This window comes from Pteronotus mesoamericanus, unplaced genomic scaffold (genome assembly GCF_021234165.1).
Source record: "Pteronotus mesoamericanus isolate MK-2021 breed Mesoamerican mustached bat unplaced genomic scaffold, CSHL_Meso_final contig_20, whole genome shotgun sequence".
Taxonomy (NCBI): Eukaryota; Metazoa; Chordata; class Mammalia; order Chiroptera; family Mormoopidae; genus Pteronotus; species Pteronotus mesoamericanus.
In genome coordinates, this window is record NW_026555085.1 from 21,200,653 (window position 1) to 21,217,344 (window position 16,692).

General features: G+C 41.4%; 1 protein-coding gene across 2 annotated transcripts in view; it reads right to left on the reverse strand.

The window, feature by feature from the left end:
- Nucleotides 1–16,692, reverse strand: part of ELOVL5 (ELOVL fatty acid elongase 5) — a 76,246-nt gene that overhangs the window by 11,652 nt on the left and 47,902 nt on the right. For both annotated transcript variants that reach the window (XM_054569488.1, XM_054569489.1), the window contains one exon: nucleotides 13,501–13,688. In XM_054569488.1, coding sequence (XP_054425463.1) covers nucleotides 13,501–13,688 — 188 coding nt within the window. The remainder of the gene's footprint in view (nucleotides 1–13,500; nucleotides 13,689–16,692) is intronic.

Genomic DNA, 16,692 nt, shown 5'->3' on the forward strand with positions numbered 1-16,692 from the left:
GATCCAATCTTTGAAAAACTAGAACCCAAAAGACAATTATTAGGAGGTACATTATCTTTTTGATCTTACACAACTCTCTAAAGTTACGGCCAGATAAGCATACCACTTTTAGAAGTTCAAGGAATCAAGATAAAGAGCCTAAGTCCAAAGTGCAGTTCAGAGAAATCCAACAAGTAAGGATATAAAACAGAAGCCACATTGAAGTCGAGGAATGAGGTGGTCCCACATTCATGTGTGGCAGATAAAAATCGGGAGGGATATCTTGGTTGCAGAGGTCCCTTCTTGAGGAATGAGGGGTCCTAGCCCCACACCAAGCCCCCCAGCCCAGGGTTCCAGTGCCAGGAAGTCCCCATAACTTTTGGCTATAAAACCAGCGGGGACTATGGTTGAGGGAGACAGAGGGCTCCTAGAGTCCCAGGCAGTTCCTCTTTAAGGGTCTGTATATGGACTTACTTGGACTTACTTGCTTGGAGCTCTGGCACAAGGACAGCAGCTCAAAAGGCATCAGGAACATACAGGGAGGAAGTGAAGTGTCTGTCATCAGGGTAAGAACTGGAGGGGCAACTTTTTCCTGGACAAAAGTGCTGGCAGAGGCCATTGTTCTTTTGCTGAGCACTCCCCCTAAAGAGCCAGCAGAGAGGCCCCATATCTCAGACTCCATCAACCTGGCTCATCCCACCCTGGTGATTCCCTGAGACCCCCCCCACCAACTTTTGGGACCACCCAAGCTGTTTCCAGTGGCAGCATCTGGCTTCAGGGTGCCCCGTACTACCCACTAAGTGAACCCAGGACTGGCACTAGTGGCGGCCAACCTTGGTTCACAGCTTGGCCTCTACTGGGCGCCTCTAAGCCCAGCATTAAGTAGCAACCACTTGGAGATCATTTTGTAGCTCATGCCAGCTGGCTCTGGGCAGAACACAGGCAGCAACTGACCTTGGCCTATACCTCCCAGAGGGCCCCTTGCCAGTGTACCCAGTGGACAGCTACAGACCATGTCCAAAAACCAACCCAACTACCACAAGTGACACACTCAAGGGGATGTCTCAGTAGGACGAGGGCCCCACTGAAATAGGTCCTGTTCCATGGGGTGGGCCCCTGAACAGCTGGTCCTCCACGGTGGTCACAACCAGTCCTTGCAGCAAACTGGCTAGGAGTAAATCCCTCCCACTGATGTGCCAACAGCAACCCTGGCTCAACTACATCAGGAAAGTGTACACGACCCACATGGGGAAGGCACACCTGGGGTGCCCAGCTCGGGTTAATGGGGAGGTTGTACCACTGGATCCCACAGGACACCTCCTACATAAGGCCACTCTCCCAAGCCCAGAAGATGTAGCAGCATTACCTAATACATAGAAACAAACACAAGGAGGCAACCAAAATGAGGGGGACAAAGAAACATCCCAAATGAAAAACAGAACAAAATTCTGGAAAAACAATTAAACAAAATGGAAGCAAATACCTGATGCGAAGTTGAAAACACTGCTTATAAGGATGCTCAATGAACTTAGGGAAAGAGTAGATGAACTGAGACCTTCAACAGCGAGACTGGAAACATAAAAACAAAACTAGAAAACATAAAAAAGAACAAACAAGTCAGAAATGAAGAATATGTTACAGGGAATCAACAGTGGAGTAGATGAAGCAGAGGATCAAATCACAGACTGGGAAGATAAGGAAGCAGAAAACATCCAATCTGAATAGCAAAAAGAAAAAAGAACCCCTGCCACCACCAAAAAAAATGAGGATAGTGTAAGGAGTCTCTGGGACAACTTCAAGTATACCAACATACACATCACTGGGATGCCAGGAGAAAAGAAAGTACAAGGGACTGAAAACCTTTGTGAAAAAAATGACAGAAAACTTCCCTAACCTGGTGAAGGAAGTAGACATACAAATCCAGGAACTGCAGGGAATGCCAAACATAATGAACTTGAAAGACCCACACCGAGACACATCATAGTTAAAATGCAAAATGTTAAAGACAACAAGAGAACCTTAAAAGCAGCAAGAGAAAGGCAATTAGTTACCTACAAGGGAACTCCCATGAAGACTGTCAGCTGATTTCTCAATAGAAACTTTGCAGGCCAGAAGGGATTGGCGAGATAAAAAGGAAGGAACTACCCAGGATTACCCAGCAAAGCTATCATTAGAATCAAAGGACATAAAGAGTTCCCCAGACAAGAAAAAGCTAAAGGAGTTCATCACTACCAAACAGGTATTACATGAAATGTCTTCTTTAAGAAGAATCAAAGGGAAAAAAAGATAAAAAATATGAATTATAAAATGGCAATAAATACATATCAACAATTGAATCTAAAAAACAAAATAAGCAGAACAGAAACAGACTCATAGATACATACAACATTATGATGGTTCCCAGATGAAAGCAGTGTAAGGAGCTGGATGAAAAAAGTGAAGACATTAAGGAGTACAAATTGGTTATTACAGAATAGTCACAGGGATGTAAAGTATGGCATAGGGAATACAGTCAATAATATTGTAATAACTGTGTTTGGTGGTAGATGGATACGGGATTTATCAGGATGACCACTTAGTAGGTTATATAATGTCTAATCACTGGGTTGTACACTTGAAACTAATATAATGTTATATGTCAATTGTAATTTAAAAATAAATTAAAGTAAAAACAAAAACAAAAAAAACAAAAAACAGTGCTGTTGTGGGTGGGGGTTGCTGGCTTGTGGGTCCTCAGGAGACCTGAGGTGGAGAGAAGGAAGTGCTATCTTGTATGTTCTTCACTGCGCTTCCTTCTACCTCCTGAACAAACAGACGAAATATCTTCCGCAACTAGAGGGTAGAGAACGGGAACTGCTGGTTCTTGATGACATTTTCACAGGACCACCACAAATGAGAATAAGGACAACAAAGCAACGTTTTCATAAAGATAAATTTGTACAATTTAAAATATACCTTTATTTAAAATAGCCATACTTAGCAAAATGAAAAATTTGCTAATATGATTGTTCTTGTGTTTGTTTTCAATTTTATCTTATGAATCTAAAATTCTAGGGCCTACCACCATTGTTTTCCACCTTCTACTTGTGTTTATGGTGCCCTAAGACACCCTGGGTTAGTTCTTTTGCCAATTCTAGAATGAATGATGTGTGTGTGCGCGCGCGCGCATGCGGCAGTCCAGATGACTGCGTTCACCAATGTCTACCGTGGCAGGGCGGTAGCTAGGGACTTCTCTATAGAAGAAGAGGACAAATCTTTCCCATAATCCCACAGACACCCCAACCTCCAGGATGGGTATAAGGCAAGGGGTCTGTTAACTCTAGCAAAAGGTACTCTCTGACACATGCCTTCTTTCTTCTAAAATGCTTTTCAGAAGGGATCCAGGTAGGACTGCCTCAACTCTTTAATTAACCTAAAATTCCATTTGCCTTTCCCACAAAATGACAAAACAAAACAAAACAACTTTGTCTAAAACACCTGATTCTGGAGCCCTAGAGAACTCAAACCTAGGTTTTGGGTGGTGACCTTCCCCGAAACTGAGCATCACGCAAGCACAGGGCTGCCCTACCACCCTGAGCCCACCTTGCAGCAGCCTCAGAGGTTCCTGCCGGAGCTCCACCACGCTTCACGGCCACCCCCCGACCTCCCAATGGATCGCTGCTGCCACTCACCAGTTCTCCTTAGGCCCTCCTCGTGCCTCTGAAACCAGAGAATTGTGTAAAACCCTCCAGCATGGACTTCATGGACTTCAGATTGAAGCCCTAAATCCTAGGCACAGTATTCAGATATACACGTACTTCCACAATGTTCCTCCAAGCTGCTCCCTCCGCCCCTGGCAGCAGCACACTGAACTCACTTTTGTTCTCCAAGTCTGCCTTTCCTTCACCACTACTTGGTGATCAAGGGAAAGGGCGCAGGCGTGGGTGCCAGCCAGAACAAGGTTAAACCCCAGCTTCCAAACTATGTTTAGCTGGGTGAAGAAGGGCAAGGTATTTAATCTCTTTAAGGCTGTTTCCTCACTTCTTCAAATAGGATAAAAATAATACTCTTGCCTCTGAAGTTAAGGAAATGAAGTGTGTAATGCTTCTCTTATCTAAGCCTGGAATGCAGGATACACAAAATAAATGTAAGCAATGACCATTCCTTTCTTCCTTTCAACTGAAATGCTCTCTGCAACCATGTACCCCCACCTCCAGCTCTTAAAATCCTGTCTACCTTTCAAAGTTCAGTTAAAATTCTATTTTCTCCATGACTGCTCCTTTGAGCATTCCAGCCTGAAGTCCATTTTCCTTCCTCGAAGCTCGTACTCCCTCCATGTCTCACACTTACTTGCTCATGTGCTCCCCTTTAAGCACTTTGTTAATGGATGTGTTTGAAGCTCCTCTGCAAGCTCTTGGAGGTGGTGACGGTGGCTCCCACATCCATAGAATGCAGCCCTGGCTCTTCTACACACGGAGGTGCTGAAGAAGTATTTCCTGAACTAAAGACAAAGAGCTTAAGGTACTGCTTTTGCCCTCCAGATCTAGGCCTAATGTTTTATTTGCAGGAAGGCTTTGTTTCTGCTTTGCAAATAGAGGAACTGAAAAACAAGAAAGTATTTTAATGATGTTTGAATGTGATGATATTCATCTAAATCCTGTTCACAAGATGAAAACCAGTCCTCCTGATATATACTGGTGATATGTAAGGACAGTTCAATTCTTAAATATCCCTGGCTTTAGAAGGGATAGAATAATTTAACACGAGGACTAACACCTGAGTGCCAGTGTATACCTCTGAGAGCCTCAGAGCAATCCTCCAGAAAGTGGGCCAGCATCAGAATCATGCCCCTCCTTCCTCTGTCAGAAGAAAAGCCATAGACTTTTGTGTTTTAAAACCCTTTGGTGAGCCCTGGTTGGGGTGGGTCAGTGGATTGAGCGCTGGCCTGGGAACGAAAAGGTCACCAGTTTGATTCCCAGCTGGGTTGCAGGCCACATCCCCTGCTGAGGGCGTAGAGGCAACCAATCAATATTTCTCTCTTACATTGATGCTTCTCTCCCTTTCTCCTTCCCTTCCACTCTCTCTAAAATTAAATAAATAAAACCTTTAAAGAAAAAACCAATACGACCCTTTGGTGACTCATCACTGTGGGAAGCAGACCCCAGAGGCTTTCCCAGCAAAGGCCTGGCCTTCCCTCCAGGCCCACGAGGAGACAGAGCTCTGGTCAGAGACACCTCAGCCACTATTTCCCTACAGGGGCTCAGGCCTGGGTTCTTTCCAAAGAAGCTGCTCCGGTCAGTCCCTGAAGATCCACTGCAGGGGGCGAGGGCCTAGGAGGCTGGACAAAGGTGAGGCACCGAGAGGAACGGCTTCTGGAAACCAGCTCAAAACAGGGTGGGACTATACTTCAGTGAAAAAGCAGTCCGTGATCCACAGCTCCCACTGCCTGCCCAGTTCCCTGAACATGGCCGACTACATACTGCGAGGGAGCATTGTTTACCCTGCTTGGCTTTTTCCAAGTAATTAAAATACAAACAGCATCACTGTAAAACCGCATGTGCTTTGTCCTTCCTTGGAGTAAAGCAAATTTTAATGACACCAGAAGCATGTGAAGAGCTATAATTAAAGCCAAATGAGAAGCTTTCTTCTCTCTTTATGAGACAAATTCAATAACCAAAGGTGGTTTCAGGCACCTTCTCATTTAAACAAAAGTTAGGCGATTATCACTGCTGGGTCGGGGATAACGCAGCTCATGGAGTCATTTCTAATGCTGAGTTGAGTTCTCTCATCTAACACCAACTTTAACCACAAATGAGGTACGCCCTTTAGTCTGATATCCATTTCTATGGTACCTTCTGGAATGCTACCACAGCAGCTCAGGGAACAAGGTCATTTAAAACACTTAAAAAATAAGCAGAAAGATGTCATCCTGGGTGGCCCTTAACAGTCATTCATCCCAACATCCCAAGGTGTCAGAGTAACAGGATAACCCCTTTAGTGACACGGGCTTGATGAGCGTGTGGTTTTAATAACTGAAAGTGTGTGTGTGGGGTTGACATTTTCACAACTTTGTTTCTGTGTGAACCTCCACGTGTATACTTTTTGGACCTGGTAGAAGCTCATGTTTCAATAAGGAAATAAGAAGAAGTTACACAGGTAGCCTAAAGTCATACAGCTTCTTGGAGGCACTGCTGGGACTAGCACCCAGGAATCCCGACTCTCAGTAAAAATATAGCTTCAAACAGCAGTTCCTAGCTCCCTTGGCCTTCTTTGTCTGTTTTTGAATCCTTAATAAAGAGCACAGTGGGAATACTCTACCCATGAAGAATTTTGTAGAAAAGTAGATCTTTAGCTGCATTTTTATCTTCAGCAGATGTTTGGTTTAAAATTAACTATCAGCTATTCCAAAATTAAATATACCTATTCCCTCTAGGGTTTAGCTGGCCAATCTCAACCGTGCCATTACTGAAGAGGGTCAGGTCAAAGCACATGGTTTTGAACTGCAAATCTTTCATGTCCAGAGCATAAGGATGCTCATTGAGATAATTTTACACCTGGGACCTCCAAAAAATTATTCCCCCCCTCCTTCTGACCAGGAATGCCACCGGGTTACAGCTGAATGGAATACTCTCGATTCAGTCATAAGGACCAGAGAATTCTTTAGAACAAAGCACAAAGAAACAGCTTGTCCTCAGCCCAGCCTGAAACAGGTATGTTTGGCATTTCTCCTTGCACTCTAGGCCCCGCCCTCTTACGCTGACAGTCCTTGTCTCTCCATTCAGGCATCCTGAGAAGTGATTTCAGGCAGGTTGCTCCCACACACCAGGTAAACATTCATTTTATATTTCACAGGGGTGTTAGTAGCTGGGGAGAGAAAAACCTCAAGCTAAGACTTAGCATTTTAAGGCAGTGCTTCCCAATGGCTTGGAGCAAAGACGTGGATCCCAGGCCTACCTCGTCACTCTCTCTCTGCTGGAAAAGGATAATAATAGTGTGATTAACATTAAATGAGCCAGCTCAGTACCTAGCATACGGCAGGCACTATATTAGTCTTTGCTATGATTCTAGCCAAATGCTAGCATCTTCTGCTTCCAACGCTCAAAGGCCCATGAGTAGGTCTGAAGTGGTGTTGCTCCTACTGTGCACAGAAGCCCAGCCAGGGCATCCTTTGCATAGTTTAGAGAGATCTCCAACCTACCTACTGACTCTGGCTTTGTAGCCTAAGTCTGCTTCAGCTGAGAATCTGTAGAGTGATGTGCTCCCTGTTAACACCAGTTGCAAAGCCATGTTACCAAAGGTTTGCAGGGTCAGTTTAGAGGAGTCAGGCCAGGCTTTGGACTAACCCTAAAGCTGCCTCTCTACTGGAAGGAATCCCTTCCTCTTCCTCTGGGCGTGGCGGGCGAGGAGAAGGCTGTTTGGGCCACATTTGCTCCACTGTACAGCACTGCCTCAGGGCAGTGCCAGATAAGCCGAGGGGCAAGTAAGAGTGGAGTGCTGCTACTCCCTGAGTTTCTTTTTGAGCAAGCAATTTCTGTAGTAAGGGAATTAAAAGTGAGAAGTATTTTAGGCAATAGTTAGGCCTTATGAGTATCAATCACACCAGGTGTTTCAACTTTTCTGTACCTGTCTTACATGGGAAAAAGGAGAAGAGTTAGTGGCTTTTTCAAAGTATTTTGGCAAGTAAAATAATTTTCTTTTATAAAACTCAATCAATTGCAAGATCTTTTAAAGTGTTTTTCCAAATCTTGTTTTCCCACAATAATATACCTATTTTAGGAAGGGCTGAAGGGAAAGAAAAACAAGACAGTTTAGAATGTAGTGTTTCCAAAGCAACTGCTCTGTGGTTCTATCAAGGACATTCAAAGCCAGAGCCCTGGGAAGAACTGCCTGTCAGGTGCCTGGGGAGATACTTCAACAGCATCCTCCTCACAATTATAGAGAGGTTAGAAAGCACAAGCAAAACACCCATCCCATCAAATGCTTAGTTTCTTTCATCTTTCCAATAATGCAGCATCAGAAACTTTCCAAAGAAGTTTCAAAAATACTGACGTCTGGTTCTGGCAACACAGCAAATTGAACATATGCAGAACCAACTCCCCCACTATTGACACAAACACAGAAAAGCTACATAAACCACACCAAAACATCTCCAATTTCATGATACCTAACTATAAGGTAAGGTTTCCCCCCAAAAAAAATCTTGAAAAGAGTAAGTTAGCTCACATTCAAGTGCTTTTAAATCTTTCTTTTATTTGGGGAAGCCACATTTACCTGAGATGATCCCAGCAATACTCGTTTGGGATGCTTACCAGGATGCCTGACAAACCATTCTTTAAAAGGTAAAGAAATTTACCTAAATATTGAAATGTAGATTCAATATTTATTTCCAGAGGCATGACCCCCCATATGCAGCTGAAAGAAAATTTTTTAAAGAATATTTTTAAAAGCAATAGAGTGAATGGTTAAGTTTGGAGATGACTGTCATGTATTTGTATCATGGAGGAAAAAAGCAATCTTTCATGCCACAGAATGAAAAAAGAATGAGCAGTGAATGTGTAGAAATAAAAGAACCATTGAAACTAAAAATAAATGAAAAGCATGAAACAGCAGATTAGACACCTAAAAGTATGAGTGAATTAGAAGAATGCAGAAGAGAGATATAAAGCTGTAAAAAATAAAAAAGAGAGGATAGGTGGAGTCTGAGAATGTCCAACACATGTCTAACAGGTGCTCTAGTGGGCAACGGAGTTGGAGGAGGAAAGGCCACAGTCAAGGAAATGATGCCAAGTCTTCCTCAAATCAAGAAACTTACAAATTCTCAGATTTCAGGCACACACACTCTGAATGAGATAAATAAAAATAAATGACTAAGCACACTATTTTATTTTTAAATGCAATTTAAAAATACCTGGAAAGAAAAAGATTACCTACAAATGAATAACATTGAGACTGCAACACACCTCTTTATAATAAACCTAGGTGCTGAGAAAAAAGAACTATTAATGTAGAATCAACACGCTGCTAAAATACTATCCAAGCATAAAGGCAAATAAAACGATATTAAACAGTGGCTTATAGAGTTTATCCTTCTGATGAAAGAACTCCTTCTGAAGAAATCTGAACTCCAAAGGAAAGAATGGATTTCACAGATCAATAGTGAGAGGAAAAAATCAGTAAGCATTGATTGTGATAAAGATGACAGTTTAGGACCTTAGGAAAAGATGGAACTAAAACACTTGCTAACAATAACATGGAGGATGGGAAACCAGAGATGAAACCTTCTAAGGTCCTTGTATTATTCAGAAAAATAGAAATGATCACTTCAGACATTACTAAGTCAAGAATGCATGTTAAAACTTATGGGTAACTAATAGAATTGGAATGAATAACATAAATCAGTAAAATGAAAAAACGACTACAGAAAGAAGAAAAAAAGAAAGGACAAATAAATCATGTACACACATAAAAGATTAAAATTATTCCAAATAAACAATATGCTAAATGAAAATGGATTAAATTTTCCTGCTAAAGGGCCAGCAACTGTCAGATTCAGTCATTAAACTCCTGTATGTATATCTAGTAAAAACAAAACACAATCACATCTGCACAAGGAAGACACATCCAAGGACATTCAACCTAACTGTTAATTGGAAACTTCTATGTCTATCCCCTCCCATGACAAAAACCCCAGATAAAATGGTAAAAGAAATTCTAACACTAAAATAACACAGAGAAGTTAAACCTATTAAGTTAAATACTTAAGATTCAACATGGATTCATCTCAAAATATGTTTGTCCAGAAAAAAGTCTAGCCATTGTTAATAGAATGAAAACGATAGTGTGACATTGATGTTACCTGGCAGCCATGGAGAGTGGACCGGAATGTGCATGTGTGAACAATGATGACTTCACTGTACTAGTCAGTGGGGATGGGAGAAGCCATAGAGTTAGCATGTGTACTGTGTGGCCACTGCATTCAAAATGAATGAGTAGAGCAACGAATCTGCACTGAATTTTGCATTAAGCATGAACATTCCTCCATGGAAACTATTTTGATTCAGAAAGCCAAAGCTACGGGTAACTGGTGATTGGCAGCTTCATCACAATAATGCACCTGCTCATGCAGAGTTCTTTGGTGCATAATGGACAGGCTAGGAAAGCTCAGTGCTTGCTCCTAAGGATAGGTTAGGGGGCAGTTCTCTCAGTGCAAAGCCATGTAGACTGTGCAATATTGCCCCCAGCAGCTACTGATGAGTCCCAGCAGCAGTGCGTGGGAGCTCGCTGCTCGACAGGGACGGTGCCTCCTGGAATGTAGCAAATCAAGCACTTCGATTCTCTTTGCTTAGAGTGCTAAGGCCAGAGGTAAAGAGGAGAGAACAGACACACCAAAATGGTTCCACATCAGGACAGAGCAGCTGCCTAAGTGGGAACCCCATGTCTGATATGTTAACACAAGGGAGTCAGAGTGGCTCAGACATCTTGCTGGGTGGGCCAAGGGAAACTTGAGTCCAACCTGGGCATATGCTGCATAATTTGGAAAAGCCACAATTTCACATTGGGAAAGTGGAGATTCTCAGTCTGGAGCTTCGAATCAAGGGGAGAGACATGTGGATAGTTAAAAAAAATACATATATATATAGTGGGGCATTTATTCAGATGAAGTACGTCCTACATCCCTGGGGGTAGAAAGCAACACAAGATTTTTAAGTTTGCTATGAGGAAAGTTTCACAAAGCTGAGTAATGCAAACTAAGTTGTTTCTCTTCTGTAACTTCAAATTTTAGTTCTCGGCCTTCACCATTGACTGTAATCTTAGACAACACCTAATTGAACAGTAAAAACTAAAATGCTTGCCAGAGAGTCCTATACTTTCAATCTAAAACCATCCCACTGTTCAAATATACTTCTATCAGGGATCCACGACCTCTTCCTTGGAAATAAATACAAAGTTAATGAGATAATTACAAGCAATGCCACAATTTCCCTTTTAATTTCTTCCGACCAAATGCATAAACTATGAACAAATCTACTTTTTTCCTACGTTTTAAACTTACTCGATTTTAAAACTGTCATTTACTTTCTTCTAACACTGTGTTAAAGTTTCTGTGCCCCCGCCCCCTCCTTTGGATCTCTCTTCTTTCAGGATTTCTCCTCGTCTGCTTTAGTGACAATTTTATCTCTCTTAAGACAGAACTTGAAAAGGCAGCTGAATTCATGCCAGGAGATTAAATAAACAAAAATATCAATGACTAAATATTTGTTTTTTTCAATTCTTTACAGACCCAAATACATAGATAAGCAAAAGGGTAAACACAGACTACTGATCGTGACCGTGCAGTGACCGTGCCGACTGTGTGACTGCAGACAAACGGCTGTTAACTGTTGGGACACTTCTGGGCAGCAAGGGGCCCAGCTGGGCTCCGCGACTGCCTCGCTTCGCTCTGTTACACAGCTCCGTGACTGCCTCCTATGTTTTAGTGTTCACCGGGATATGAATATTAAGTTCAAAAAGAAAAACCAGTAGCTAAAATGAAGTTAAAAAATGGACAATGTGTTATAACGGTATTCCTGATGAGTTTATGTAAGTATAGAAAAAAAGTCAGAAAAAAACCCCCCATGTGTAAACATCATTTAAGCTGGAGTACCAGGGCTTATTTCCAACTGAGGCACATCTGATCTTGGTAAAGTTCCTAATCTTGATTTAATTTCAGGAATTATTGCCCCTTATCTATTACTTTTATGTACTTTAACCTGTGAGTTTAAAATTTTTGTTTTCCTCCTCTGTATATTTCTTAAATCTCTATAGTAAATGCTTGGGCTCTGCTCAACGCCTGTTATCATTCTCACAAGCTGTCAGAAGAAAATCTATACTCTTTATTATAATGCTTTTGGAACCCCCTAATTCGGTCATTTGGCACAGCTGGAATTTGTACAGCACTTTTCCTCCTCTCTTCACCAAGAAATTATCTGCTTGAGAGGTTAAATTATGAAGTGACGGCTATATCTCTAGGGTTAAAGAAACATTTAAGGCAGGTGCTTCAGTTCTATGACAATTAATAATCTTAAGTATTTTCTTCTCTAGACTATTGCTATGCGTAATAACAAACTCCATAAAAGCTTTCTTAAGGAAAGAGCTTTATCATCTATCAATTATGGGAAAGTAGACAGTTCATTCTGAAAAACCTGACAGCTTGCTGTGGTTTTGTCCCTTGAACACAGACAGATGTGCACAGTGGTGGGCCCAGGAGTCACTCCCGTGCACTGGCCCTGCCTCCGTCCTGCAATATCCATCTTGGAGGCTAATTAAACTGCCTTCGTTCTAGAATAGGACAGAAAAAAGCAAAAAAGGACTTGTAAGCATTTGACAGAGTGTCAAGAATATAAGTAATGATAGAGCATCTTCCGTTCTAGTCACAGAATCTTTATTGTGGTTTCTGAAACACATGGAAGAACAAGACACACATCACCCACAGCTACAATACCTTTGCCAATCAAATGCAATGTTTCCAACAGCTTATACACCCACAGCCACTCTCATACATGCCACATGCACACAGGGAGACATCACAGCCAGAGGCTGATGGCAGATTTATTCTTTCTTTAAACATTACTTTTAAGATTCCCGTCCTCCCCTTATCTTCTTTACTACTCCTTGGAGAATTAAAGCCATTAAAAAAAGGTTAACTATTTAAGTAGGACTGCTTAAAAGTATTCGTTTATGTATGACTTAATTCTGTACCCCAGAGGCATAGCAATAGTTTTGCATTGTAAAACATCTGTGTTGTAAGCCTAAAAGGTGTAGTCCCTTCCACTAAAACTGTACACAAATTGCGTTTACCACTGGGGGGACGCTCCCTCTGTCCTGTAGCTTTAAAGGCTATATTACTATACTTTGCAAAACAGGAAGGACATAGTATTGATTCTGCTTTGTCTTTCACTTTTATTTAAGCTACATTTGCCTTTGAGATCTTTAAAGGTGGTTTTCAACATTTCAGTTATATAGAAGAAATAATAGGGTCTGAACATACACAGGCCATTCAAACCTAAAACACAGATCTCATATCTACTCTTCTTAGCTTATAAAAAATAAAATCTCAAAACTATTTACAGTTATCAGATCAGTATAGAGAGGCTGACTTACCACAAACATCTCAAGTAACACCCACTTCCTTCCTCCCGACCCCCAAACAAGAACTATTTATTAAATGCTTAAAGACAAAATGCTTACAGATCTGTTTTTTATATTTTGTTCATTTTCCACTCTGTATTTTGTTTGCATAAGAGTATTTCTGAAATATTTATTTTATTTCTAAATATAATATGACACATGAGAATCAATAGCAAAAGCTATTTTAGATATTCCAGAAGGCATATTTGTACAAACAGCTCTGGCATTTTGAAAAATCACTTTTAAAACATACTCAAATGGCAAGGACGTACTTCCTCTCTCAGTTCTCTCCCCACCCTTCCTTCTTTTAGGAACACAATTCAGGACAGTGACATGAGTAAAGTGAGACGAAGCCCATGTTAACTTCTAACCTACCTCAGAGAACATGTAGAGAGACAGCAATGTGAGCCCAAGGTTATACACCACTAAAATTCCTCGGCAAGAGAATGGCTGCCTGTTCTTCATGTACTTTGGTCCCAGCCATACAATTAGTAAGTATATGATGGAGCAGATAAAAGTGGGTATATAATTGTCCAGAAGAAACCATCCTTTTACTCTGTTATCTGGAAAAAAATGCAGGAACAATATTTAGTGATTAATACAGTAAATATTAAAAATGACTACAGTTTTCAAATATTAAAAAAAATTTCTCTGACCACAATTTTATAACGGTTACCTAACATTCCTAATACCAGCAAAACAAGAGGAAGCATGAGGTTTTCAGTCTGTGTATCATGCAAGGTGAAGCAAGGCTACATGTTTGGAACAACAACATGTATGTTAACTTATCATTTTTGCTAAGAAAAATAATAAAAAAAAATCCTTTCCAACAAATCTTTAGAAAAAGGAGAAAGCTAAATTTTCCATTAACTGGATTTGTTAGCCTGATTTGTTAAATTATGCATGGGATAATGAAACCCTAGAAATGGCAGTTTTGGAACTCTGAAGTCCTCTATCTCAGCCAAGAGTCAGCAAGTGCTCCTAGCATGTGCGGACTCAGAGAAAATGTGCCATTTAGCCAGCTTACCGATGGTAACTGATAAGATAGGCAGCATCCACTGTCAGCAAAATGGTCAACAGCACAGGGCACAATGATTTTTTTAAGTGAGGGTAAAGCAGCAATGATCAGTATTTAGGGTATGAAAGAACCATGTGAGGAGTAGATGCTTGAGAGAGAAGACCAACATCAGTTCAAAGGAGTTGCTGGTATAGGAGAGACCCCCCCCCCTTGCTCCCATCCCTTTTCCTAGCAGGAATGAGGAAAAGGAAAATTAGTTCTAAGCAGCTGCTGGCAGCAATCTGACAGCTGTCTCCTTGGATAGGAGTAAACTCCCTGGCAGCCAGATCCCCTAGGTGTTATCTGTCCATTCTAAGTCAACTTCTTCTGGCTGGAAACCGCCTCTACAGCGTGTTCCCCTCCACATCCTGCAATAGCGAGGCAGCAAACCTGTGGCTTCTCCAGGGCCCCCTACTCTGGAGCTCAAGGCACATGCAGGTTTCACCTCCTGCATCTTTTGAGAAACAGATGCTAGTGAGAACAGCCTTTGGCCTTTTTTGACCTCCTGGCTGGACCATCTTGCTATTCTCTCCAATGCTTTTTCCCTTGACCTTGTAGGACAGGACTATGTCTACTGGGAGGGCCCACTGTCAGTCTGCTTTCTTGCAGACACCTTAAATTCTTCCTTGGCTCCAAAGGTAGATGGCCTTCACCCTCTCCCTCTAGCTGTGTTTGGGGAGTAGATGGTGTTTCTGTCAGTTCTGCTGAGCTGGTGGTTCTCAGAAGTCCTTCAGGGAAGTGGCTGACCCCAGTGAACATAACAAGAGGATGCTTAACACTTTTTGTTTTCAGCTGTCTATCTGAAAAAAAAAACAAGCTCCCACTTAGCAACTAACATCAGGTGTTTGTATATTATTTATGAGAAACACAGTAAATGCACAAACATCTCCCATTTGTGTCTACTTAAAGCTCTGTTTGCACCCTGCTTTTTAAATTTTATAACAGATCTTCCTCTTTCCATATTAGCAAGTATCCAACCTCCTTCTGCAATGCCTAGTATCTACTGGTACTCCCAACCCCAGCCCCAGGTGGAAAATCCTCAGGGACCTAGCTGATCAAGGTCACCCTAACCCATTCTCTGGTGACTGATTCAGAAAAGGGCATATGAAGCTTTGAGACGATGAGAGCAGGAAAAGAGCCCCCAGGAAGAATTTCCTGGTTCTTAAGCCAATGAAAGTGATAGTTCTCGCTCCTCTGGAAGTACTGCCAGGAGCTGCTGCAGCCATCCTGAAACCATGAAAAGTATGGAGACCTATTCTGAGGACAAAGCTGCAGATGTACTAAGGACGCAAAGTAGAAAATGACAAGAACAGGCATCCTTGCTTAATGACATATAGCCCCTGAAAAGGTTAGGAGTTGCCCAATCTTGTAATGCAAGCTAGTAAGTTTTATTATTACTCCAGCCATTTAACACTGAATTTTTGGGCCCCATAAAGCATCATCCCAACACAAGCATATACAAATATACAGTTGGATCTAACTTGTTATTTTCCATTGGCTGTACACAAATTTATTTAACCTGTCCCCTACTGATGGGCATCCAAGTCATTTCCAGTTTTCACAAGCAATGCTGCAAGGAGCATCCTGATACACATCTTTGTATAACTGATCAAATTAGTTGTAGCATTAATTCTTAGGAGTCAAAGAGCTGAGTCAAAGGGCATGTGCATTTTAATTTCAATAGGAGACACAGATACTTTACAGAGAGGTTACACCAATTTAGACTCTTTCTCCATGTCCTCATTGTTATGAATGGTATCACACATATGATTCATCTCTGCCATACAAATAGTCTTTTGTTACTTTCTTTTGTATTTTAAAAATGAGGGAAACTCAGAATCTCTTAAAAGATCTGTTTTAAAACTACAATTCTTCTGTGAACCTAAAAAGTTCCTTCTTTACAGATAAGACATTAAGAGACAGTCTAGAGCTGGCTGAATGGCTCAGTTGCTTAGAGCATTGCCCTATACACCAAAAGGCTGAGGGTTCAATCCTCGATCAGGGCACATACAGGAAGCAACTGATTGATGTTTCTCTCTTACATAAATGTTTCTCTTTCTGTCTTTCCCTATGTCTCTGTCTCTCTCTCTCTAATCAATAAATATATCTTTGAGCGAACATTTTTTTTTTCTAAAAGGCATTTTAGATGACATTAAAGGAAAGCAAAATGGAGCTGATTTACCTCCTAAAAGATAAGAGAAATATAAAAGGTGAATGCAAGTGTATATTTACTTGCTGACATGACACGACATGAATGGACGGACACTGAAAAGCCCTAAAAATGGTACAAGGCAAAGAGTATTTTTAAACTGCTAGTGCAGCAGTGCATTTTGGGAGCCAGTTTCAGCTGGAGACTCACAGAATTGAGGAAAACATACAGGTGATCATGGTGAAATCTTGGCATTTTCAGGCTACAAGCTTTTACAGCATAATTTGATCTCCAGCTAAAATAAGTAGAGAGTCACAGTAGCTGTTTCTCTGCTCCAACAGCCAGGGGATACTGCACCACT